This window comes from Strongylocentrotus purpuratus, unplaced genomic scaffold (assembly GCF_000002235.5).
Source record: "Strongylocentrotus purpuratus isolate Spur 01 unplaced genomic scaffold, Spur_5.0 spur5_scaffold_3, whole genome shotgun sequence".
NCBI classification, from domain to species: Eukaryota; Metazoa; Echinodermata; class Echinoidea; order Camarodonta; family Strongylocentrotidae; genus Strongylocentrotus; species Strongylocentrotus purpuratus.
In genome coordinates this window covers 34178278-34205336 of record NW_022145609.1, presented here as the reverse complement: position 1 = coordinate 34205336, position 27059 = coordinate 34178278, and the positions used below count along the sequence as shown (strand labels likewise).

Here is a 27059-nt window from a genome sequence, read left to right as displayed (position 1 = left end):
CCTAGATGACGTCATCAGTCAAGGTCAAAGTTGAAAAAATTTCTGTGCTTTGTACATATGCCTATACATATGTGTGCCAAATTTCAAGGCATTTGATCCAGCCATTTTCAAGTTATCTTGTCCACAAAAAAGTGGTTAGAAATAAGAAAAATAAAGAATAAATAAATAAATACAGGCAATTCTAACGAAATTATAAGGTGGTCTGTACGTTATACAGCCCACCTGATGAGCTGTAAAGGGTACATGAGCATTTGTTTACATCATTAACCCACTTTTTGTAATGGCAAAAAATAAAATTGATTGGATCTTTCCGCAGTATAAAACGTACGATCATTCGGTACAATGGTCTGAAAATCAAGATGATTACTTATTGGGTCTATAGCTCCTAAGTCGATTCATTATTTTCCCACTTAAAGACATTTTCAAGCCCCCCTTATTCTAGGAAAGTTCTAAATTAGTATTATCTTTCAAATACCGTTGGAATTTAACCTTTTCATTTTTTGGGGCTGCAAATGGGACATAGTACCTTTAACATGTTTTTAATCAAAAATAAATAAATAAAAGTTATGTCACTTGCATAAAAAAGAATGAACATGGGCTAAATATAGAGTTGAGCCCCAGAAATCCGATAGAGGTTATGTTGAAATTGATGGAATGTAAAGTCTTTGAAGAGGAATATCGCCTTGTATTATATAGTATAATTGCATCATATTTTTTGTATACACTGAGTTTCTACTGTAATTATATGACATTACATTGAACTTTTATTTCCCCTCTATCCATCTGTCAAATAAACAGTTTTTCTGAATCCTACTGATATCTTCACATTTGAAAACATACATCAGCTTAATACATTTGAAAATAAGTTTAAAATACCTCCATTGTTTTTACTTCTAGATTCAGTAACATCAAAATAATAGTGATCCAAGCAAAATATCACATTGGTATTTAAAAAATACAAAAAATTTAAAGGAATGTTTGATACTACTAATAATAAACTTCTTTCAATCTAGCGCAGAATTATAAATGCTTTGGATGCACTTCACCACAATCAATAAAGCAACATATTACATGGTTAGTCTGAAGATTTGAATATACATGTAATAGCAAATAGTATAAAATGATGAAAAGAAAATAAGAAACAATCTAAATGGTATAAAGTGAGCTCGTATCCTTCTTCACATTAAGAATATTCTCCCTTCAAAATGATATCCTTAATTATTTTACTATTAACTTCTCATTGTTTATACCATGATACAGGTGTGCTATATATTACAAAGAAAAATGTTAACTTCTTTCCTTTTCTTTTTTAAACTTCAGAAAAATACTTATTTCTATCCTTCATTCGTAAAACGATTTGGTATACAAAATTAACAAGTTAGGGTCGCACATTTATTTAGGCCCCAAACGATTAATAACTTCAATTCAAGAGTTGTAACGTAAATATAGGCTCACATACCATCGATATCAAATCACCACATCATATTCTATGCATTATATTCTTTGCATCATATTCTTTGCATCATAATCTACTTGTGGGACCGAATAACAAACTCATGAAAAATTTGGTAAGCCTAGAGATTATGGTATTAACAATAGTTACAGGGCCATAATTTGGGGTAATTTCATTTCCGATCCGTGCCTAAAGTTCATAATTAAATTCTGATGGTTATGAAAGTTAGTTAAATATTACGAAAATGTCAATATTTGTGTTTTTAGCTGGTACTTTCAAAGTATTTTTCTATGAGATATACTATACATAGCTAGCTCGTATCAGATAGAGTATGTATTATATTTTAAATTTGTTTCATTTGCTCGTGTATCTTTATGTATTTTCTAATTGTTTTACATCAAAATCCACCATTTTAGAGCTTACACAAGAAATACCCTAGACACAGTCATTCCGGTAAAACACACATTTCATCCCTGTGGAAAAATGAACTACCGGTAGTTAAGCACACTCCTGCACAGGAGATAGGGGAAAACAATGGCCATTGATCGCCTTCTGCACTTCATCAAGTTAAAATTTGAGTTCTGAAATACAATTTGTATTTTATAGCAACCGGCGAGCAATTAATACTTCATTAAAACAAATAATAAAATCTTCCAAAAGAGGAATTGTTGATATACGTTGTCGCTTGACGATCCATGGAAGATTTTGACCCCAAAACATCATTAGAAGTTTACATTCCCCACGGAGAGTACCTTTCCTTGCAGCTGGAGAGTAGCGACAAACAGTTATGAATTATGCATGTATGTAGATAAGATGAGCCAAATTTTGAGTCGATTGACCAATCAGGGGCCGTTTGCTGCTCCTAAAGCTCTAAAATCATGAATGCAAATCGTGATCAACCGAGAGGACCGACTTGGAAGTGTGCCAAACTTTCTGTCCATCGCTTCACTACAGACACTAGGGCGTTTTGCAAACACGACGGAAAAGGTGAAGGCGATGGTAACGCGAGCGAAAAAACGATCTGTGCATGCTCGAACCGGAATTTTTACGATTGACGTGGCCATGATAGCGTTTGTTCCCTAAACAAGACGGAAGAGCTGTATCGCCCAAATTCCTCATCGTCTATGCTTCCGTCGTCTTTGCGAAAACGCTTTATTGTGTGCTGGCTATATGCTGACAGTGAGCGAACCTCGCGTTCAACGAGATTACATTTCATTTTGAAGTGCCTACTTATACAGGGCACTGCAGGTGCATCCACCGTCCACAGACGTCGCATTTAGCCCATGTCGATGCCGTCTTGCCCCTTACATTCTTGCTGGAGCAAGACGGCATGTCACACTCTGCATCACCCTGCAGAGAGGTTTTGGCGTGTGTAATGAGAGTGTTCCAAACATGATTTCTCATTATATCTCCATACTTCCCCATTTTTATTGTATGAAATCCTTGCACCAGAGACAGAGCATTCTGAAATGCAAAATAAAGCAAGGAGAGAGAAATTAAAACAGAAATAGAATTTTATCTCATTTGCAAGTACATAAATCAAAATATATATTTTTTACTTCAACAAAAAAATATTTTTGCTCAAAGAACTTCCCTATATATAATGCTTTATAAACTTGGATATTTTATTCTACCTCAACCCACCAATCCCATACATCAAATACCGATAGATTGATTCTCAACCCAAGGAGTCAAAATTTATGCCTACACCCTTGTAAGATCAGAATTTATTTCAATTTTCCCCCTCATATTGTCTCCAAAATCTTGTCAAATCATTTAACTCCACTATGCATACGTGAGACTAGTTTGATGTCAATCTGTCAAAAGCTTCCAAAGTTTTTACACAAATTGTATTTGGTGACCCCTGTGACCTTAACTTTGATCCAGTGACCCCAAAATGTAGACAGATTGTCGGCCATCCACATTGGACCTGCTATGCAGTTTCATGAAAATCTGTTCAATATGGTTCCATTAAAATATCATGTACACAAGTTATTTTCACATTTTTATTAACCTCTGACCTAACAATTTTTACTTCATGACCCTATAATGTAATAATGTAATTAGCTCATGGGTAAAAAATAATGAATCTAGCTATGAAGTTTTATAAAAATATGTCCATTGCTTCTTGAACTGCAGGTATCACGTTCACAAGTTTGTATGGAGAGACGACCCTAAAACAGGCATAACAAAAGTCAATCAATCTAAGCAGGATGGTCTTCAAGTAATTCTGACCTATTAATAGTTTTGGTTTCCTATCATCCATACTATGAAATGAGTTCCACACAGAATATCATTAACAAATATCTCACCAACATCACAAAAGAGCAACAAGAATGCCCATCACTCTGCCTTGCAGATTGGGTATGTCCAACCTTCCACTCTTTTCCTTGAAGGTCACCAGTTTCATTGGTTCGGTACTCCATGTATCTCCTGTGATTATTCACCAACATCCATAAAAAAAAGGGATAAAACCAAACAGAAGTGATTGAATCATTTTTTTTAAACATCCCAAAGGAAAATATGAAACAACTCTGAATAATCCTTAAATTTAATTAAACATATATAAATAAATTAATCTTAGGTTGCAAAATAATGATTAAAGGCAGTCAATAAGCGGCATTTTTTTGCTGTCCCAAGAAAACATATGTATATGTATCTATTCAATTGTAGCACATATAAGAACATGCGTCTAATAATATATCAAATGCACTGAAATAATTCATATATTCTTATGAGAAAATTGCAGTTTATAGAATTTACAGTACACAACATTGGGAAGAGCCTTCGCAAGTGACGTCACAAAGGTAATTTGTTTTTTATACTTGGTTGGATTTTCCGTCAAACCTTCATTGATATTTTTCTTTCACTTTTCTGCTTTTATTAAAATAATTTATATTTTGGGGTGGACTTCCCTTTTAATGGTAAGAAATACTACTATATTAGATAGCTTAGACAGATACCGAGATGTGATTGGTCCAGAGCTCGTCCATGTGATATCAATTGCGAGGATCCAAATTGTTATATTTTCCTGGCCGGTCACTTTTCAGTGTTATATTTTACCGGCTGGTGAAATGAATATATTTTTAATCAATGCATGTCGCCCTCTTGAGGACTGTATGTCACCAATTACACACATTTTTTTTTTTCCCTAGAAATTATTTTTTCCACATTTCGAGGGTCATTTTATTTTTTCAATATTTTTTTTTCATGAATTTTTTTTTCCCTAGAAATGATTTATTGGGTAAATTTTTTTTTTAATAATTTTTTTTTGTTTCCCGAAAAATGCTTCCAAAAAATGCTTTTTTGGGTAAGCATTTTTTTTTTTCGATTTTTTTTTTTTAAAGATAATCTCAACAGATTATTTTTCTGTAATTTTAATTGTCCCCTAAAAAAAAAAAAAAAAAATTGGGGGCAAAAAAAAACATGAGACCCCCCCCCCCCCACAAAAAAAAAACCCAAGGCTATCTAATATAACAGTTATTGACTGGCAGGGGGTATATAACATTCTTTGGACCTGAAGGGAGTTATATTTTCCCTCTGGAAAATATAACCACTTGGGAAATATAACTCCCTTCAGCGGTCCAAATAATGTTATATTACACCCCCTGCCAGTCAATAACTGTATAATGCTTACATGAACTTTTCAAGGATGAACTTGGATGTATCCGGTCTAGGAAGCGAGTCCAATATTGACACTTCTCCCTTGGTGACATCTGCAGCTACAAGAACCCAGTGTGATTGATTAACATTGACTGGAAGGAATAACCATCTGTACTTCAGTAGGTTGACCTGTGCACATAGTTTAAAAAACAATTCATATTTCATTGAAAATATAAATACATGTATCAGTAGATTAACTGTAGTAATAGTCCTAAGAACAAAATTAAACAATTAAATACCTGTAGATGGACCTTTTACTGCGTGCATAGTCTAAAATGATGCCTCCGCCATGGAGCAATTTTACAAAACAGACTGATTTTTATGCCTCCGCCACCGAAGGTGGTGCCGGAGGCATCATGTTTTCGGGTTGTCCGTCCGTACGTCCGTCCCGTTTGACCGTTATCACAATATCTCAAGAACCATTTAAGATTTAAACTTAAGACTCGGGAATAGTATTTATCACCATAGGAAGACGATCTGATTAGATTTTGGAGTACGTAGGTCAAAGGTCACAGGTCACAGAGGTCAACTTATGAAATTCCTTGTATTGAGTTTGTTAGCGCGATATCTCAAGAACCATTTGAGATTTAAACTTCAAACTTAAGGATAGTATGTATCACCATAGGAAGACGATCTGATTAGATTTTGGAGCACGTATGTCAAAGGTCAAGGGTCACAGAGGTCAACTTATGAAATTCCATACATTGAGATTGTTATCATGATATCTCAAGAACCACTGGAGATTTAAACTTCAAACTTAGTGATAGTGTGTATCACTATAGGAAAACAATCTGATTACATTTTGGAGCACGTAGGTCAAAGTTCAAGGGTCATAGAGGTCAACTTATGAAATTCCATACATTGAGATTGTTATCATGATATCTCAAGAACCACTGGAGATGTAAAAACTTCAAACTTAAGGATAGTATGTATCACCATAGGAAGACGATCTGATTAGATTTTGGAGCACGTAGGTCAAAGGTCAAGGGTCACAGAGGTCAACTTATGAAATTCCATACATTGAGATTGTTATCATAATATCTCAAGAACCACTGGAGATTTAAACTTCAAACTTAATGATAGTGTGTATCACCATAGGAAGACAATCTGATTAGATTTTGGAGCACGTAGGTCAAAGGTCAAGGGTCACAGAGGTCAACTTATGAAATTCCATACATTGAGATCGTTATCGTGATATCTCAAGAACCACTGGAGAATTTTCACTTCAAACTTAATGATAGTATGTATCACCATATCATAATATCTCAAGAACCACTGGAGATTTAAACTTCAAACTTAATGATAGTGTGTATCACCATAGGAAGACAATCTGAATAGATTTTGGAGCACGTAGGTCAAAGGTCAAGGGTCACAGAGGTCAACTTATGAAATTCCATACATTGAGATTGTTATCATGATATCTCAAGAACCACTGGAGATTTAAACTTTAAACTTGTTTAAATTGCTCTATGGCGGAGGCATCATTTTCGACTGCGCGCAGTCAAAATTCCATCTAGTTTCCTCATATTTTGATTTTCAACGTAAACACAACGTACACGTAAACTTTCTTCAATATTATGGCTTTTGTCAGTTATCTGATTTGGTTTTAATAAAAATGTCATACCAAAGGTCGTTGATCCTACATGTATCATCCCGTAAGCATTGTTATTAATAATAAAAGTGAAAAAAGTTAGGCACATATATACTATTCTTTATTGAAGCATAAGATAAAGCAATGTAAAAGTCTTACAAAGTGGAAACAGGACTTTGACCTTGACAATACTGTATGGAGTTCTTATTACCTTCTTCCCTTTAATTCAATTGTCGATGTTAACATGAGGTGGTTTCAGTTCAAGATACTGAATAGAATTCTTTATATGAAAGATGCTTTGTTCAAATTTGAATTAGTTAAAGATAACTTATGTACATTTTGTTATAACAGTGTAGAAATGATTATGCATAGATTTTGTTACTGTATTCATTTAAACAAAATATGGTCAAAACTTGAGTATTGGCTGTCCCGTAATAATGTATCGTATTTTGAAGTCATGTCTAAATTAGTCATGACTGAAGTTAAACAACTGTTTAGTTAGACACGACTTAACTACAAAGTTGTGCTTATAACTTTAATCACAACTTCTGCTCATGCCCTGTAGGTGTTAATTCTGACATTCCCGCAGACGATAGACTCATGCAATGCGCATGCGTGCGCGCACCAGATAAATAAATTTATGCGCACACCTAGCTGTGCGCATGCTAGTTATGTGATCGTGACGTCATGACTAGACATGTACTGTAGGCCTACCAGTATGTACTGCACTGGCCCACAGTACAACCACACTAATCACTTATCAGTGCCTCAGTGCCTTAGAATATCCAGAAAAGAAACTTCTCCAACAGAATGGATAGTCTATTATAGAGTATGGAATTTCCAAGATGTCACCATTAGATAAGAATAGTTAATATTATTGAGAAAAAAAATCAGGCTACACAAGAAAAAATCCTGCAAAACGTATTTGAAATTGTAGAGGATGCATGTACCATTGTTCTCCCCTGCAAGTTTGGGGTCAGCAGGTAGAGTGTACCGTACACTTTGAAACGCACCAGAATCGCGCCCTTAAACAGGACTTAAACAACCCCTCGCAGTCATCTAAAGTTAAACAGGACTTAGACAGGACTTTAACTTTTAACTCCTGTTTAACTTGATTTAATCACAACTTCAGAATGCAAACTAGATGGAATTCGACTGCGCGCAGTTGAAAATGATGCCTCCATCATAGAGCAATTTTACAAACCAAAACAGAAGAAATTTTTCGGATTCAAGTTCAATTGTAATCCATTGACAGGTTCTCAGAATATCGTGATTACAAGCAATTTCTCATATACATATATGACCCTTTGATCTTTGACCTCATGACCCTAAAATCTACTCAGTTCATTGGCTGTGCAAGATGTCCTGAGTTAAAAAGTAATCCATCTGTCAGTTCTAATGAGAATGCGTTCACAAGCTATTTTTGCATACATAATGAGCCCATTATCTTTGACCTTTGACCTTATGAACCAAGAATCTACTCAGTTCATTGGCTCTGCAAGTAACATACATGAACTAATTTTGGCAGGAATCCATCAATCGGTTCTTGAGATAACGCGATCACAAGCTGTTATTGCATACATAATGTGTGCTGTGGCCTTTGACCTTTGACCTCATGACCACTAAATCTAATCAGTTCATCGGCTCTGCAAGTAACATACATGACCTAAGTTTGGCAGCAATCCATCAATCGGTTCTTGAGATAACGCGATCACAAGCTGATTATGCATACATAATGAGCCCTGTGACCTTTGACCTTTAACCTCATGACCCAAAATCTAATCAGTTCATTGGCTCTGCAAGATACATACATGACCAAAGTTTGGCAGGAATCCATCAATCGGTTCTTCAGATAACGCGATCACGAGCTGTTTTTGCATACCTAATGAGCCCTGTGACCTTTGACCTTTGACCTCGTGACCCCAAAATCTAATCAGTTCATCGGCTCTGCAAGATACATACATGACCAAAGTTTGGCAGGAATCCATCAATCGGTTCTTCAGATAACGCGATCACAAGAACGGGACGTACGTACGTACATACGTACGTACGTACGGACGGACGGACAACCCGAAAACATAATGCCTCTGGCTACTTCGTAACGGAGGCATAAAAAAGTTAGTCACGACTTTGTGACTAATGTTAGACTGAACTTCGACAACTGTTTAGTTAAACAGGAGCTAGACAAGATTTCAGAATACGGGCCATTAAGTTTAGAAATCAAAATAAGTTGTTTTGGTTTCATGGTAATAATAACAGTGCCCTCAACTGTATTATGATTATAGTAAGGAAAGAAATTTTTGCAGCCAAAAGCAAACAGTGTTTGCCAGTTTTTGAACACATAATATCAACAATAGAGTGTTATTATAACACTAGCAGGACCCGCGGAAATCAGCGGGATTCTAGAGGGGGGCGGGGGTGTAAATAAGTATATAGAGACTGTCTAAATTAAAACCACCAAGAACTTTATTCGCCATTTAGGCCATTACAAAAAATATACATGTTTAGCGTCCCGCCCGTTTCCTTTTTAGGGGCCGCCTCCTATTTTTTAATTTTTTTAATTTTTTAATTTTTTTTTAAAATTTTCTTTTTTTTTTAAAGAAAAAAAACACGAAAAACACAGCTAAAATGGATGTATTTCTGATTTAAAAAAAAAAAAAATTGTCGGCCGCCATCTTGAAAAATAGCCCGAATGTCAGGGAAAATGTACGGAGCGACCATTTTAAGCGGCCATTTTGAAAAAAAAAGAAAAAAAAAAAGGGCCTCCTTCCTATTTTTCAAAAAAACAGGATGCTAAACATGTTTTTTTTTTATTTGGCCTTATATAAAAATTTAAAAAACAATCCAACTGTACCGGTAGTTATTCTATAAGCAACTGGAAATGCGTAGAGTTCCGTAGTGTGGCGTACCGACTACTAAGAAATTAGGCTGCGTATTAATGGGAAAATAGTCCCTGCGTAGGTTATGCGTAGGCTGGGGTACAGGTTTGCTTATGGTTGCTTACTGTGTGGAAAGCTTTTACTGCTTTGTTGATCTGGCGTAGGGTAGCGTACTGTTGGGTAGGCATGTAGCGTAGTGTTGCGTAAAAAGGCGTACTTTTTGCGTCAAGTTTCTACGCCGAAAGTACGCGAAAAAAATTAAACATGTTGAATTGTTTTCGTTCATCTTGCGTACCCCTTTCCGTCCCTCAGCATAAGTAACGTAGGCAAGCGTAGATGGTACGCAACACTACGCAACACTACGTATTGACCCCACGCCAATTAGTGACCTGCCAGTGTCACAAATAAAGTTTTAAAAATATGCTCATCTGACCCTAATTAAATGCCTAAAACCCCTGAGCTTTCGGGGGGTTATGGCCCCTTGAAACCCGTGGACCCCATGCCTATATTATATATACACTCAACTCGCTGCGATCTGATCTCTCCCCCCCCCCCCCCCCCACTTTGAAGAACGTTTCTTGGAGCCTGCATGTAACATGCAAGAATGGTACATGGAGATGCATATTTTCTTTCTGCAACCCCCCATCACCCCCCCCCCCCCCAAACGATTTTACTCATTACGTACCGGTAACTGTTTTGCAATGCATGAAGTCACGTACTTCTGTCTGGTTGAGTACAATTCATAACCTTATTTAAAATTAATGCTTTCTTGTAATTTACTGTAGATATAAGACAATAATAGTCTCCGATGGCTGAGTAGACGTAGAGTCGTATAGTTTTGTAGCTGTATAGGTGGACAAAATTATGGCACTTCGGTCCGCACGCTGTTGTGTTGACGGGTTCTTCGATGGATGGATAGACGTATGTGTAGTTGTATAGTTGTACAAATATTGGCCTGCTTGGCCCCCCCCCATACTTTTCGACTCTACACTCAGTCAAAGTCCACGCTTGCGACTGAACTGTCAGTCCAATGATTTTCTTGTGAAAACTTTCCCTTAAGAAATAATGATTAAAATTCAGTAAACATGGCCGTAATAATCACAAAATAAGCTTTGATTTCATACCTCCATTCACGAAAACTATACACAAATCGCGGCAATCATGATGGAAATAGGTCTCTAAGTTTGGACGTGGACGGGAAGCCCGTGTATCTCTCTGACTTTGTGCTTGTGCAGCTACTACAAAGGATATCCTATAGAAAGATACTTTACTCGGGTAATCCCGACCCTGTGCATCGTGCATTTAATACGCAACTTAATGTGAGTGGATAGTCATCGGTCGTGTGTCTACGGATGTAATGTTGAATATCCATGAGGTATCTCTGTCGTCACGCATATCCTGCATTATGCATATCGCGTCTGTTTTCGCCCTGGACGTCGACACGGAGGAGGACCTCGGGCGGAGAATAGCCAATTCCACAGAGTAGACTCTCCCGCGGACGATGGCACCGGGCACGGGTACCCCGAGGGGAGGGTTCAGGAGGAGATAGCTGCACCAACTTCGGTCGGCGATCTCATTAAAAAACAATAGAATACAAAGGCTCGCGGAGACGTCGCGCCCCCCGCGGAGCCTTAGCGTATTATTATTATAGATGGAAAAGTATATATGTCAAACAAATCTGAAAAAAAAGAAATTCATGAAAAATTGTTTACTTTTTGCAAACTGTTTCTGATTGTTTATTTCTTCAAATTCATTTTGCCAAGTAAATCTGTGATATTTAAAAAAGTAAACTTTAATTTGTTACTGATATCTATAAATTTATTTTGTTATCATATTTTAAATGGCCAAGAATTTTCATTTTGAAATTCTGCATGTAAACATCAATTCTTGTATACATATGTGACAATATTTTTTAATAAAGGATTCCTGTGGAAGGGGGAGCACACACACACACAAAAAAAAAAAACTACAAACCAAAACAGAAGCAATTAAAAAAAAATTCAAGTTTGATTGTAGCCTATTTTTCATATACAGTACATGTTTGACCCTTTGATCTTGGACATCATGGCCCTAAAATTTAATCAATTCATTGGCTCTGCAAGATACATACATGTCTTGAGTTTGATGGTAATCCATATGTCTGTTTTAATGATAATACGTTCACAAGCTATTTTTGCATACATAATGAGCCGTGACCTTTGAACTTTTAACTCAAAACCTACTCAGTTCATTGGCTCTGCAAGATACATACATGACATAAGTTTGGCGGTAATCCATCCATTGGTTTCTGAGATAACACGATCACGAGAACGGGACGTACAAACGTATGTATGTACCAGGGGCGTAAACCCCGGGGGGGATGGGGGGGCTGCATCCCCCCCTGGCTCGAAGTAGGGGGGGATGGCCTGTACAATCATCCCCCCCTGATATTACAAAAAAAAGAGAGAAAAAAAGGAAGAAGAAGAAGAAGAAGAAGAAGAAGAAAAAAATGTGATTGTTTCAATTTTAGCATAATACATGAGAAATTAGTTATTTTTTTAATGTAAGTATAACTGTATAGCCTACACGGATATAGTATGTCACCATCATTAAGAGTAGTTGCGCGACGTGCGCGAACAAGCACTTCATAAACTTTAGAATAATTTTTCGTTATTTTGCAAGGTATTATTATAGCCCAGACGTAAAGTGCGCCAGCGCGCGAGCGCTTAAAAAGTGCAATCATGTACAGTAGATGCCCGGCTCCCCCCATTTAGTATTATTTAGGGTACGCGTACGCTCGTTCCCGCCCTTTGAAAGCACCCCCCACCCTATCTCAGGACTGCCAACATTTCTGAATCCCCCTTTCGCCGGCCTTTCGCTGGCTTTTCCTACCTTGAAGACCCCCCCCCCCCAAAATCCGGATCACGTACAGCTAAATGTACAACCCCCCCCCCCCCCTGAATTCAGATGAGGATTAAAAGTCAAGAACGGTACAACTAATCGTCTTCTTTCTCCAATGATTTTATGAAACATAAAAGCTTCCGTGCTTCGCGCAGGAGGGGGGAAGGGAAAAACTGAATTCAGATGAGGATTAAAAGTCGAGAACGGTACAACGAATCGTCTTCTTTCCCTAATGATTTAATGAAACGTAAAAGCTTCCGCGCTTCGCGCGGGAGGGGGGGGGGGGGGGGACTGAATTCAGACGAGGATTAAAAGTCGAGAACGATACAACAAATCGTCTTCTTTCTCCAATGATTTTATGAAACGTAAAAGCTTCCGCGCTTCGCGCAGGAGGGGGGAAGGGAAAAACTGAATTCAGATGAGGATTAAAAGTCGAGAACGGTACAACGAATCGTCTTCTTTTCCTAATGATTTAATGAAACGTAAAAGCTTAGGCGCTTCGCGCGGGAGGGGAGGCGGGAACTGAATTCAGACGAGGATTAAGAGTCGAGAACGGAACAACGAATCGTCTTCTTTCTCTAATGATTTTATGAAACGTAAAAGCTTCCGCGCTTCGCGCAGGAGGGGGGGGGGGGGAACTGAATCCAGACGAGGATTATTTTCGAGAACAGTACAACGAATCGTCTTCTTTCTCTAATATTGTTTGTTCGTTTGTGTGTGTGTGTGCGTTTGTGTGGGCTCTCGCCTCAGCATTCTTGTGGGGTTTTATGTGCGCTTCACATACCCCTTGTGAGGCATTTTTACTTTGTGGGGTATTTTTTCAGGACCCCACAGAGTAAAGTCTTTCAAATGACTGTATATTCGGTGTCCTATGCCCTGCGGGGCATTAGAAGTGGTACCCCATAAATGACTTTTTGTGAGCGTGTGCTAAAACTTGCACACTTTTTTATGGTAACATCGTAAGCACACCGCCGGGTTGTTATCGCCAGGTTGTACATACCCCACTAGTAGGGGACCACAAGGTATATCTGGAACGCACAGAAATACCCCACAATCAGGTGCCCCACAAAGGCCCTGATGTGAGAATGCGTGTGTGTGTATGTGTGTGTGTGTGCGGGTGTGTGTGTGTTTGTGTGTGCGCGATCGCGCGCGCTTGCGTAAATTAGTGTGGGCTCGTGCTAGTATGTGATGGCTATTGCCGATCATCCCCCCCACTCCTCAGTACGGATTTACGCCCCTGGTATGTACGGACGGAAGGACGGACAGACAACCCGGACAACCATAATGCCTCCGGCTACTTTGTAGCGGAGGCATAACAAAAAATTAATGTTTCATGGGAAATAAGGTGAAGATGGTACCTACTTGTGCAAATGAGATGCTATTTAAACAGCAAAGTAATTATTCAATATCTTTATCAAGCAGTAAAAAAATGTAGAAGTGGGAACATAAATTGTTGTAAATCTTATTTTATCAAATTATCTTTTAATACAGCTCTGTAATACCTTTCCAGATTTAAACTGCTCTCCCCTCCAAACTACCTCTATATATATATATATATATATATATATATATATGACCATGCAATAACGTTGACCCATGACCTACAAACCAAAAGCCAGCTGAATAACTCTTTTTGGGGGGCCAATCTGCATGAAGCATGCATTTAATTCTTGCTTTTTAATTTGTTAAGCTGTGTTTAATTCATTAGGCTGATGATTGCTTTCCCATTGTGATATTGCATAATAGCACCAAGTTTGAGGTTCAGAACTTGGTTAACCCTATGTAAACTGGGGGGGGGGGGTCAATTTGACCCCCCCCCCCGTAATAATTTTGCGACTACTCCGAAACCGCGGCAGATATAAAATTTTCCTTTCATGACTTCTTTCTTTCGGGTCTTACGCATCTTTTAAAACAATTTCTTAGAAAATCGGACGTATAGTTACAAAGTCACGTGACCTTTTGTCTTTGCATGTCAGCCCGAAAATATATATTATCTTACCTTATTTTATCTTACATTATTTTTTGATCTTGCTCCAATTTCTTTCGAGAGAAGTCCCTGCATCATATAAGATTTTGCGGAGGTGTGAATAACGAGGAGAAAATCTCAACTTACCTTGTGAGGATTTGTTTTCTACAGCCTTGGTTATGAGCTCCTTATTTGTTTGGAGTCTCTCTGCAGCAGCTCCTACTCTGGCTATCTTCTTTTTCTTCCTCAGTGGAAGATTCGAGGGTGATGGCTGGCTCCTTTTCTTTGATGCTGTGTTCTTAGGTCGGTCCTCAACTAAGCCACTTTCATTCCGGAGCTTCATTTGCACGATTATTAGGAGCAGGCCCAACTTGTCGTCCATCATGTTTAGTACATCATCTGAACTCAAGTAAGTTAAGGGCCAATTGCTTTTTCGCAGAGGGCAAATGGCCTCGTTTTGGAAGTTCCTCCAACATAGTGTCATCAGCTGGCTGGTCTAATTGATCGGGCTGATGGTCTCCCAAGTCTATACCTTAGTCGGCAGGCACCTCAAGAAAACCGCAAACTTCTGTGTCCAAGGTGTAGAGTGGAGAGTTGCGAAACTTCTCGGGTAGAGCAGACCAAGTTGTCCCTGGAAGTAGCTCCAACACGGCAAACATGTGTTTGCAAGGGAGATGAGTCCAACGCCAGTCCCAGCATTCACACTTGGGAATGCCATTCTCAGTCTGAAGATGAACATTGTATGAAGTTCTTGGCCATGTCGTCTCACTTTTCACCTGTATAAGATATTTTGTTGGTAAAATGTGAATACTATAAGGTACTTGATCTAGATATTCCTCTGTCTGTACCAGTTCCTCTAAATACCTATCAAAATTGATGCATATCTAATTGAATAGACAACTTATGGTCCAAATTTACAAAGACGGTTTATATTAACATAGGGTAGTGAAGTCCTTCATGGTTTGTTTTAAGCGTATATGTGCAGCGTATATATTTTATTTAAGCGTATGCATCAGTCATATGTGCTTATCGACCCAAACCACGTATACACATAGAAAATATAAATATTTGTAATTTCACATAATAAAATACAAAAGAAAAGGTGGGTTTATGACATCACCTGCCCACTCATTTGGACACAGCTTCGTTTCGCAGTTTTATGAAACAATGCAAACTTCAAAATGCTGTAAATTTCTATAATTCATCCAAATTTGATAACATTATCAATATTTTGATTGTTTAATTTTACTCTATTTATTAATTCAAATCAATTTGATCTCAGGGTGGACAATCCCTTTAAGTGGTCAACTGATTAGAATTAAAATGAGAAGTAATATGCTACCTGGAAGCAGTGCTCTGATTTTCTTATGACATCATCCTTTGTTAGCGTCCCTGCCATCTCAATTTTCCTCATGCAATGACGGATGAAATAGGATGGACGATTCTGCAGATAGGGTGGGATGGCATCATCATATGTCCTTCCCAGTGAGTCGATTGCTGTCAGATCTTCTCTGATATATCTGGGGAAGCAAACATATCGGATTTGAATTAATCATATTTCTACATAGGTTGGCAATTTACGATCGTTTTATAAATTAAGTATCTAAGATTCCTACCCGGTTTAGAGGAAATACTAGTAAATACTGGAAAATATCTAGTCTTCCAAATTACTGATGAAATTGCTTATTTTGGGAGTATTTTCTAGCCACCGGTATCTCTTTGATTGCATATACATGTACCTTTTCAAAGCACTTATAGTATCCCATAACATGAAAGAGATATTATTGCTCTAGGTGATTAATTGTTTTTTCCTCCATAGTATGGATGTTTGGCTCAACTTTGCTTGCAAGAAATATTCTTAGCAAGGTCAATATCTACTGAACATTACTTTATTTTAACACAGCCCTAAACCCACATCATATCCATGACCCCATCTTATAAAGAGTTACGATTGGTCCAAATCAATCGCAAGTCCTCCAACCAATCGCAAGTTTGCAGTCTTCTATCTCTTATTTACATAGTTGCTATTGAATCAATTGCAAATGTCCTATGTGAGTTAACTCCTGCTATTAACCATAACAAGTTGAAAAATACAGCAAAGAGGTTATCAATATTTTGCTTTGACATGGAAGTGTGAAAATATAATTCATTAATAACAATTAATGCTATATTACAACTACAGCTTATAATAATAATAATAATAGTGAACATTTATAATGCGCCATGTCTGTCAAAAATGACACTCCTGGCGCAGTTTTGTGGAAGTTGTATAATTGTGGGCAAGAATTCAAGAAAGAAAGTAAAATACACATAAGTTACAGTTTAACATACTTCAGGACATAATTTGCAATAATACAATAATACAATACAAAGCATATTACAGTAAATCAAGTTATATAAGGGTAGTACAATGTAAGACATTATACAGGCCTTATATTTCAATATTTTTAGGGCAAGGCCACTTTTCTGTAGGGCACATTCCTATATTGCAGAACAAATAGGAAGAATTGGAAAGGGCACAAAAAATCTCCAAGGCCAATGAGAGGGGCATTGAGGCCAATCAAAGGGGCATTCACGGCCATGGCCTTGGTGGCCTTGGATTAATTCAAGCCCTGGACATAATTAAACAAACTAATATGTTGAGAACAGAAACGTTTTTAACAAAGACTTGAACTGTGAGTAGGAGTTCTCATTACGGAGGTGAGGAGGGAGTGAGTTCCACAGTTCAGGGCCAGAACTTGAAAATGAACGCCTTCCCCAGGAGTGCCGTGAACGTGGGATGCAAAGAAGTTGGGTGTGAGCAGAGCGGAGTCGTCGTGGTGGTTCGTAGAGGTGAACTAGGTCTTGTATGTATGAGGGTGCAGTGCAGTGAAGTGCTTGACGAGAAGAATGACTTTGAAGATGATGCGTTGGCGGACAGGAAGCCAGTGCAGTGCCTGAATGATGGGTGAGATGTGAGTGGTGCCTTTAGTGAGCGTTACAAGTCTGGCCGCGGAGTTCTGGAGTTGTTGGAGGCATTGCAGCTGGTAGTCAGGAAGATGTATCAGAAGAGAATTGCAAAAGTCTGAGCGAGAAGAGATGAGGGAATAAACCATGGTTTCAGAAGCCTAAGTGTCAGGAATCTTCGGATGTGCGAAAGATTGCGGAGTTGGAATCTAATGGCTTTGCATGTGTGAGATACATGATGATTTAGAGTCAAGTTCGAGTCGATGACAACACCAAGGTTCCGGCATTTAGTTGTGGGGCTGATCTGGTCATCACAAACTGTAACAAAACTTTCCGGGATCTTGTTCAGCATGACCTTTGAGCCTAAAATCATAAACTATTAGCTTAATATGTAATACTATACCCAAGATCACTCAGACTGGATATCTGGAAAATGTGTGTTACCCCAAAATCTGATTGCAGTTGACATATTAAAATATTAAAACGTCTTTTTCATTAATTTGTAAAAGTCATTCCGAATTCTAGTTTCAGTTAATTATTTACATCAATAAGTTTCACATTTTGTATTTATGTTGTAGGACCCAGCGAGTGTTCATCAGTAACCAGTGATCATGGAGTCACCCTATATACTAAAACAAGACTAATATCAGTAAATTAATAAATAAACAGTAATAAATGTTAACTACCTGTCTATAAAGACATTGAGACCACTAAATGTGGCCACTGTATAAAGACGGGTTAAATACCACACATTTCTTGGGAGACAAAATGCATGGCCACTATAGACATGTGGCATTTATAGAAAGGTGGCCACTAAGACAGGTTTTACTGTATTTAGACATATTGATCCATATTCTGAACTCCAGTTTAATGTAAACTGTGGTCTAAATCCGTGGTTTAACAATGGGTAGCCAAAAGTGATACAAAACTGTAACAGTACGTAGATGTTCAAATTTTCAGCACATTTGGCACTCAAACTATTAAAAACTGTATTGGAATGATAACTACAATAGTTTTATTCATCATTAAAGCATGAGAAAAGAGCCCAGCAAATGTAAGAAACATACATTTTTGACATTTTTGGCTTCCCATAATCTTAGTACATACTTAACTAATTAATTAAGTTAAACCAGAGTTCAGAATACGGGCCAATAAGATCGTACTTTCGAGAGTTTAACCCATTCACAATAGGGAGGGCAAAAGATTTACAATGTAGTTGTTTTGAAGCCAATTAGATCTTTAGCATGATTTCCACTGCTCCATATGCTCTGCTCCCCTCCAGCTTCATTTCCTTATCAACACCCCTAAAAAGTAGCAGTCACTTTAGGTCTAAGATTTTCAAATTTATTTTATATTCTCTCTTAGTTTTTTTCTGTTTGTATACCTTACCTGCACATGCTGTTAGGCAGGTATTCCAAAATGAGAATAGAAATCATTCCAGAAATACTGGTGTAGTTCTTCTTTTCCAAGAAGGAATATTTGAATATCCCATTCTGCCTCTCCAGTCCGTTGTTGGTGTTGACCTGAACTCCTTTGTTGCAACGGTTGCCCCATACCCAGCGCTGAAATATAAAACGGATGTATAATCAATTTGTTGTCTTTGTTCAAGAAATAAATATATTATTGATGATTTTACTTTCATGTATCCAATGGGACAAAATAATTTCATGCATTCTTTACAACCCACTGTGATTTTAGGCCTGTGAACTACTTGTGAAATTACAGTAAGATCGTCTTCCTATATATATGATGATACATACTAGCACCGATTTGCAGTTTTTACCTCAGACATGGTTCTCAATATATCTTGTGAACAAAAAGAATGATGGACGGACAAGCTCAAAACATTATTTCTTCAGTACAATCTTAAGTTGGTGGAGGCATTAAAATAGATATTACATGTATTGGTTTGAGTAATGTGATTAAAAACGTAATACTTAAGTAATATTGACTGCCTTCTGGGCAATACGACATATATCGCTCGAACCGAAGGTGAGGGTGATGTATGAAAAGTCGTATTGCCCTGAATTAGGCAGTCAATATTACTATTATTAACCACATCAGACATCTAGAGCAAACAAGAAACTCTTACTATCTTATACTCTTAAATTATGTAGGCTACACAGGGTTTCCTAGCATTAGAAGTTGCAAAAACATTGTCAAACCAGCATTGTTCATTCAGTGTTTGACAGATTTTCGATACACTGCAAACAGTTTGCCTAGGGTGTGATTGTTACGTCACAATAGAGTTTGCGCAAAGTGGTCATTTTCTTATACACGATGCGCGATGTAAATTACAGTAGCTGATGCGCGATGTAAATTACAACTGGCTCTATAATATTGCTCATTAGTTTAACACGCATTTTGCCATTGACTTTTCAGAGCGGGCTAAAATATTTTTTCATTGGTTTACTGTATAACCATATTGACCGGCAAATTACACACAAATCCCATTGACTTTTCTGAGCGGGCTAAAATATTTGTTCATTGGTTTACTGTATAACCATATTGACCGGCAAATTACACACAAAATCCCATTGACTTTTCTGAGCGGGCTAAAATATTGTAATTTTGTTGGCTTATCCATCAAACCTTGAGGGCAATAACATTCAAAAATTGCCCTGCTCAGATGTCTGATACAGTTAATAATGGAACTTATCACATTCCACAATATTCCAGTTTGAAACTGGGCACCACCAGTTTTTAAAAGATAGAATGAAACTGTGTGGCAAAAGTCTCATAGAAGGACAGACACTGCTTCTTTCTTAAGCTACAGTCCCATATACGTCCTGGACCGTCCCAGACCATCCCGGACCCCATCCGGGGTGATCCGGGATTCGGTCCGTGTTGACAACGTGTTGGCACCGGGGTGGTCCTGGATGGTCCTGGATGGTCCTGGATGGTCCTGGGCGGTCCAGGAGTCGACCCCGGATGTTTTTGACGGTCAAAAACTGCCGGGGTGGTCCGGGACGGTCCGGGACAATAGTTTGATCCGGGGTGATCCGTGTAGCCACCGTGCAGGGTCCGGGGTCATCCGTAGTGGGGCCGGGGCGGTCCGTGTTGATCCGTGGCAGTCCGGGAGTGAGTTATTGACCCCGGATCACCCCGGCGCCCCTACGGATGATCCCGGACCCAGCACGGTGGCGACACGGATCACCCTGGATGATCCGGGGCTCTGCCGGGGCGATCCGTGTTGGCACCGGGGCGTTCCGGGATGATCCGTGTTGGCACCGGGATGGTCCGGTGTCATCCGTGTTGGCACCGTGTTGGCACCGGGGTGGTCCGGGACGGTCCGTGGCGGCTCCGTGCTGGGTCTGGAATGATCTGTACTGCTGCCGGGGCTATGCCCGGACGGTCCGGGGCGGTCCGTAGTGGTACCGTGTTGGGTCCGGGGAGAGGGTCGGCGGTTGCGATTTTTTGAACAAAACATCCCGGACCATCCCGGATCACCCCAGACCATGGTCCAGGATTGGTCCGGAGTGGTCCGTGCTCGTCCGTGCTGGTCCGGCTTTATATGGGACTGGGGCTTTACCTTAGAATGTGGAATCCACTGTTTGGTGAACCACTTCTGTAGTTTTGGGTTTTCCTGCCATTCTTTAGAAGCCTTGAGGTATTCCAATGCAGCATTGTACTCTGATGGCTCAGTGGCATGGGCACATCTTCTCAGCATGGAGAGCACTTTCTACTTGCACGAAGCAACACCATTTTCTATCTTCCGGACCCATCGTGTCCATGCTTGTTCTCTGTGAAAATCACAGAGAAAGACAGTGCATGCTGCAAAAAAATAATAAACAAAACAAAAGTACATCGTTATAATTGAGTTAGCGAGCTCACAAAAATCTGAAAGAAAGAAATAAGAAGAAGAAAAAGATTCTGACAAAAACAAGAGGTGATCTGCGATAGTAAAATAAAACAAAAGTACATCATCTACATATGTCTTGAATACAAACAAATCTTATTATGATTCAATATGGTTTTAATAAATTATGTACTGTCAATAACCATTTTTTGTATTTTATGACCATGCAAAGAGATTTCTAAATGCATCAACACATATATAGGGCCAGTACAATGTTATTGCTGAAGAAAACCCTGATAGACAATGCATTTAAAATTGATGGCATATCTTATCACTCTACAGATTTAAAGATTTTAATCATTCAGTATAATTACATTTCAATTGATCCTTAAATTGAACATGTATTTTCAAAGACTGCAACATATATTGTGAAGAAACGTACAATACTTTTATCATTGCTATTACCTGGAAAGATCTGTTCGATGGCATTGATTTCACGTTCTGAAAAATCTGTCATAAAAAATTACGGATTCCATGCAATGCCTTCCTCAGACATCCATTTCTGGATGGTACACAATCCCTGCTTGATTGCTGCAGTGGTCTCAAATTGTACGACAAACTCCCCAACTACGCTATAACCGTAGTTGGTTTTCACCGCCAAAAAGAACAAGGGTAGTGCGTACTTCGTGGTGCGATACGTTGCATCCAAAAGGCACAAGGTGTTTCCATACTTATGATGAAGAAAAAACACAAAGAAAATATCACAAAAGCAATGTTGAATGTGTTGACAAGATATTTCCAAGCACTTTCCTTACAATGTAAAAAAAAAAAATAAGAAATGTTACCAGCATTGCATGCAGGATCTTAACAGGCAAATATAGACTCAATGCAAACATTTTTTAGTTGCATTAACCATGAAATTCCATTTTTTGCCACTCCTTTCAATGAAGCTTTTTTAAAAGAAAGAACATATGTACCATCCCCCCCCCCCCCCAAAAAAAAGGAAGATTCAAGAAAACAAATATTTTGGAATCAAGATTAATATCCAAAATGAGACCATCTCTAGAAAGCTTTTTTTAAATTTAGATTTAAAGGTAATACAAAGTTTTGGTATGGGGTCATGAATTTGGTTCAAATGAACATGCTTGAAGCATAAGCGATCCTACAATATTCAGTAATTGTTGTCGCGGTTGAAATTGAGTCTAAAGTTATGGAATTGTAATATAGCTCGCTCTCAAGGTTAATATATTAATTAAGCTATAAAACAATGTTTCTTAAATAAAATCGACCGATGAGCTATTCCCATTCAAAAATTATATGTAAAAACTACATATTCTGAGATTTTCATGTTCGCAGCTACCATTATACGACCCTAGGCGCTATTAAAAAATTTATCAAAATTTACCGGGAGCACCGGTAAATCTTTATATTAAATTTTTCTCGAAAGCTAAAGTGTTTTATGGGCTAAAATTTCTGGTGTTTTGCATACATTCACAGGGGCATCCAAATATATTGGAATTGTAAAGAATCACTATCCACCCATTTTTCAAAATTTCCCAAAACTTTGTAATACCTTTAAGGTTTGGTGTTAGTGTTTAATAAACACTAGCACCATGCCTAAACACCGAAATGGAAATCAGCTTGTTTTAAGGCTTTGACCTCTGAATATCATCAACTTCCGGTAGCTTATAAATAGTGTTATTGATTTTGTAAAATTGCCGTCTGCTGAACCGACCTTTGCTACAAATGTCCTATTCACTAACACTAGCCCCTAGGGATTAAGTAAATGTTGCTTTCCGGTTCGGTGTTAGTGTTAGGCTATCGATATTGATATCAGTATCATGCTCTTAATTTCATTAACAAATTTTTAGCCTGATTTAATTAAGAGCTCTTGACTGCTCTAAACACTAACACTAACACCCAACTTGAAATCATACACTCATTAAACTTTATTGTTTGTCTGATTTAAGCCACAGACAAGCTACTATATAAGCACTAAATTTGCAAGCAAAATATAAAAATAAAGTTCACACATGCTAGATAATCTGTAATCTTAGATTAGAGTCACTAAAAAGCAAGCAATTGCATGTAGATTTTTGCAAGCTATTTCTAACCAACAATGTAGTAATTGTATTATCTGCTAATTCTAAAGGCAAGCTGTATAAACTTTTACACAGTTCAGGTAGACAAGAAGAGCATGCTTTTATAGAACTTAGCACTGTGCAGAAGAAAAGGTTGTTCAGCAGAAAATTTCATCAAAAGTAGAGCTGTAAACTTCCCAAATTCATATCATTCATAATCCCAAGCAGGCGCGTACGCAGGGGGGGTGTTTGGGGGGTTAAACCCCCCCCCCCTTTGGTATTTTTATGTGTGTAAACCCCCCTAAAAAATCCCTAAAACCCCCCACCCCCCCTTTGGATTTTTTTTTTTTTTTTAATTATTTAAAAAAAAAAAAAAAAAAAAAAAAATTACCCCCATGGCTGACCTAAAAAAGGTGACCTTACCCCCCCCCCCCAACGGAGCAAAATGTCAAAGTTTCAAATTTTGAGACCAAAAAAAAAAAAAAGGTGTCCTCTTACCCCCCCCCCCCCCCCCCACTGAGCGACTTTTCTGTTGGCTGAGTTGTTGCGATTTTTTTTTGGACTACCAAAATAAAAATAAAAAAGTGTCCGCTTACCCCCCCCCCCCCACTGAGCGACTTTTCGGCCGGCGCGATTTTCAAATTTTCGGGAGCAAAATTTTTGGGTCAGATTTTAAAACCCCCCCCTTCAAAAAATCCTGCGTACGCCCCTGATCCCAAGTAAAGCTGGGATGATTTCTCCAAGGGGATGTGTCATTGTGAAATCTTCAGTCTTAATTTCAGATTTCAGAACACTAAATTTTCAATGCTACAATCATTATTTTTTCATTTAATTTATTAACTGTTAAAACATCAGGAACGCCAAAATTACACATGAAATATCAATCCCTTTGTCAACAGTTCTTTTACTGGAAAAAATTTTATAGAAAAATTGCAATATACAATTTGTATGATCCACTTTCTTTATTTAAAGGGGCCTTGTAAAGGTGGTTATATAAAGTTTATACAAATGACAAAGAGTGTTTACTAAATGATTGTGATTATAACTACTTAAAAGCAAACGGTTGTTTTTACCTCTGTCAGTCCATAAACAGTGAAATGTTGACAGAAGAATTATATAAAAGATCGAGTCCACAAGAATTAAAATCTAAACCACCAAAAAACAGATACCCCAAAACCAGAAAAGGATGCAGAGCTAGAGGCATAAATAATCAGAAAAGCAAAAGCATACCAGGGCATTAATTTCCAGCATTAAGAACATTATTGTTCACAGACTGATTTGTCATTTAATAAACTCTTTTGATATGACTCTTCCGAAAGACTTTCCAGGGTAGAACAAAGTTATTCCATGATTTTTATTTTTACACTCTCAAGCAACATTTTTCATGCCATCGATTGCCCACCTCTAAAATGACATGTTAAGATAAGGGATTATTATTCAAGTAAGCAAAGTTCAGAAGACCTGATGCAGAAGAATGAGACCATATAGAGCACGGCAAAACTTGATTAAAGCTGAAGGCATGAAACTTCAAAACTTACACTTTGTCACCACAATGCTATATCCTTGTTGGCTGTGCTAGTAATATTGATTTGAGGGTATAAATTTTGATTAAAATTCAGTTACATAAGAATTATTTTTTATATTGATGAATGAAAAGTTTACCAGCATTTCTGCAAAACATTCAAGCATCTATATACAGATAGATGGTAGTTGAAAATTTAAATAATTATATTAAATTCATGAATACCACTCTATACAAGATGTATTAATTATTAAGGTATATATTCATCTTAACTCAATACAAATCCCACAGATGCAATCTTAATATGGCAAAAAGGTAATATGAAGAAAAACTAGATGGATTCTCGACTGCGTACAGTAGAAAATTATGCCCCTGCCATTGCCAGATCAGAAATATATTACGGTACACATTTAACTTCTGAAATTTTCAAAACCTTTCATAATATTACTGTTTTATTTGCAGTTTCCCAAATTCACTTCCATTGATTAACTTTGTATAATTCTGGTATATTTGTAGACATGTTTCCATTTTGTGTGTGTTCTCTGTTTTCTATATTGTATATAATCTTTTTTTTATGTGTTTTTTGTGGATATTAACAAATATTCTTTGCTTGTTCATCTCATTCTACATAAAGAAAAGTGGTTTTACAAAGATTTACATGCATTCTACATTAATAAGTGAACAAAATCCTGTCATCTACATGATGGTATAAACACACATACAGCTATCATTAAATGACTACATGATTTTGACTAGTACACCTTGTGCATGAACAGAATAAATACAAGTCAGCAAACATCACAATATCTATAAATGTGTCTTTCAATTCCATGCACATGGTTGTGTACATATGTGTAGTTACAGAAATATGCACAGTACATTAAACTGCATTCATGAAAGCATCCATGTTTAATTTAAAACTAAAATAGTAGTTAGTTGATGGAAAGCCACATGTTAATCTCTGCATCCCATAAACTAATCTTAATTCTGTAACTACAAGAAGAAACAATTGAGAAATTGATTTATCATTTTCATTTCATGACTGGATTCATTTGTTTTCCTCATTGTGTTTAATACAGAAACAAAAAATGTGTATGAAATAAAGAGCATAACACATAGCACTACATAATCAGTGGACTATGTTAAACCAGGTTTATTAAACTTAGTACATCTTTAAAAGACTATAAGCCATTGAATAAGCCATCCTCTGGAACAAGTTGCCAAGTGACCTTCAAAAAAAATTCCATGCTTAGAAACCTTCAGAAACATGCTAAAAAGCTTTTATTTTATACTCAGAGTTACTAATGCTTTTATGTTGTTAAATTCTTGAGAAAGATAAGTGTATTTTGTTTAGTATAGCGTCTTGAGTAAGATATTAGACAAGTGTGCTTCATAAGCATTTACTGTTATTATTATTATATTTTACAGCTTCAATATGAGAACCTCTTCATATTCTTTCAGTCAATTTGAAATAAACTGAGTCAGGAGTAAATACACTTGTACATTATCCTCTCTAAACGTCCCGCTTTACTGCCCTGAGCAAATGTTGCAGGAGCAAATGTCGGATCACAAGGCTATATAGGTACATGTATCTTGTTGAATAGCAGTAAGTGTTATTTTTTTTAATTCAAAGAAATGAAGCAGTTTCACATTAACACAATCATGCAACTGATACTATAACACCTCATCAAAAGTAAAAGTAAGCCTTGGAATATAAGCTTAAGATCATGGAATAGTAAATATGATTCTTCGTACTTTTCTCTATATACATGTACAGTGTATGCTCTTGAATTGGAACACTTTTCCTATTCTACTTAATAGTCTCCTTCAATTTGTTCCCCCTTTTTTACAATTCTTTTTCTTCTTTCCCTGGCCCCATTTCAAATTTTTCTCCCTTTTATTTTCCTCCACTTACAAACTTTCTCTTCTTTCTAGATTTTCTCTTCATATCTGATAAGCAACAATCTGTACTGCTCTTCTGTGTAATCTACTGTGTTTCTAACCTTCAGACATTTCCCAAAATCAATAATATCTTTACTCTCAACTCTCTACAAATGCATGATACAGTGTACACAGGCAACATAACATGCAGAAAAGACATGGATGTAAGACTGGATTTCAAACCTTGAACAGTGGTAATGTCAATGGTAGAAGAGACATTGGAGACGCAAGTGAGTCCTAGTCAACGATGGGCCAGCAGTGGCAAGTAAAACAATGTCATGAAGCCATTTTATTTATTACTCTCTAGTCTCTCAATAAAATCTTTAAACCGTTTCTCA

General features: G+C 37.5%; 2 protein-coding genes across 3 annotated transcripts in view; both read right to left on the bottom strand.

The window, feature by feature from the left end:
• Nucleotides 1-518: 518 nt before the first annotated feature.
• Nucleotides 519-21902, bottom strand: LOC105440124. 2 transcript variants are annotated; one of them, XR_004066191.1, is made up of 9 exons: nucleotides 21643-21902; nucleotides 20911-21152; nucleotides 18768-18940; nucleotides 17129-17496; nucleotides 15775-15952; nucleotides 14580-15208; nucleotides 5091-5245; nucleotides 3766-3886; nucleotides 519-2917 (listed from the first exon to the last, which is right to left on the bottom strand). XR_004066191.1 is itself a non-coding variant. In XM_030996516.1 (6 exons), exons 2-5 carry the CDS (start codon nucleotides 21046-21048, stop codon nucleotides 14966-14968), a joined length of 732 nt encoding a protein of 243 aa, XP_030852376.1. In that variant the 5' UTR covers nucleotides 21049-21152; nucleotides 21643-21902; the 3' UTR covers nucleotides 5169-5245; nucleotides 14580-14965. The 2 variants fall into 2 exon arrangements, 1 of the variants encoding a protein (XP_030852376.1); XM_030996516.1 differs by lacking the exons at nucleotides 519-2917; nucleotides 3766-3886; nucleotides 17129-17496 and having other exon boundaries at nucleotides 5169-5245.
• A 2785-nt stretch (nucleotides 21903-24687) lies between these two features.
• The window catches only part of LOC105442448 (kinesin-like protein KIF13A), a 39240-nt gene continuing 36868 nt past the window's right edge, over nucleotides 24688-27059 (bottom strand). Inside the window, exon 15 of the mRNA XM_030996463.1 lies at nucleotides 24688-26958. Coding sequence (XP_030852323.1) covers nucleotides 26899-26958 — 60 coding nt within the window. The 3' untranslated portion in view covers nucleotides 24688-26898. The remainder of the gene's footprint in view (nucleotides 26959-27059) is intronic.

Coding starts and splice junctions, on each gene's coding strand:
- LOC105440124 (XM_030996516.1), bottom strand. CDS start 21,048: ATGCTGAGAAGATGTGCCCATGCCACTGAGCCATCAGAGTACAATGCT. Junction 15,953..18,767: donor CTGCCTAACAGCATGTGCAG/GTAAGGTATACA, acceptor TTGCTTCCCCAG/ATATATCAGAGAAGATCTGA. Junction 15,209..15,774: donor AATCAGAGCACTGCTTCCAG/GTAGCATATTAC, acceptor TATCTTATACAG/GTGAAAAGTGAGACGACATG.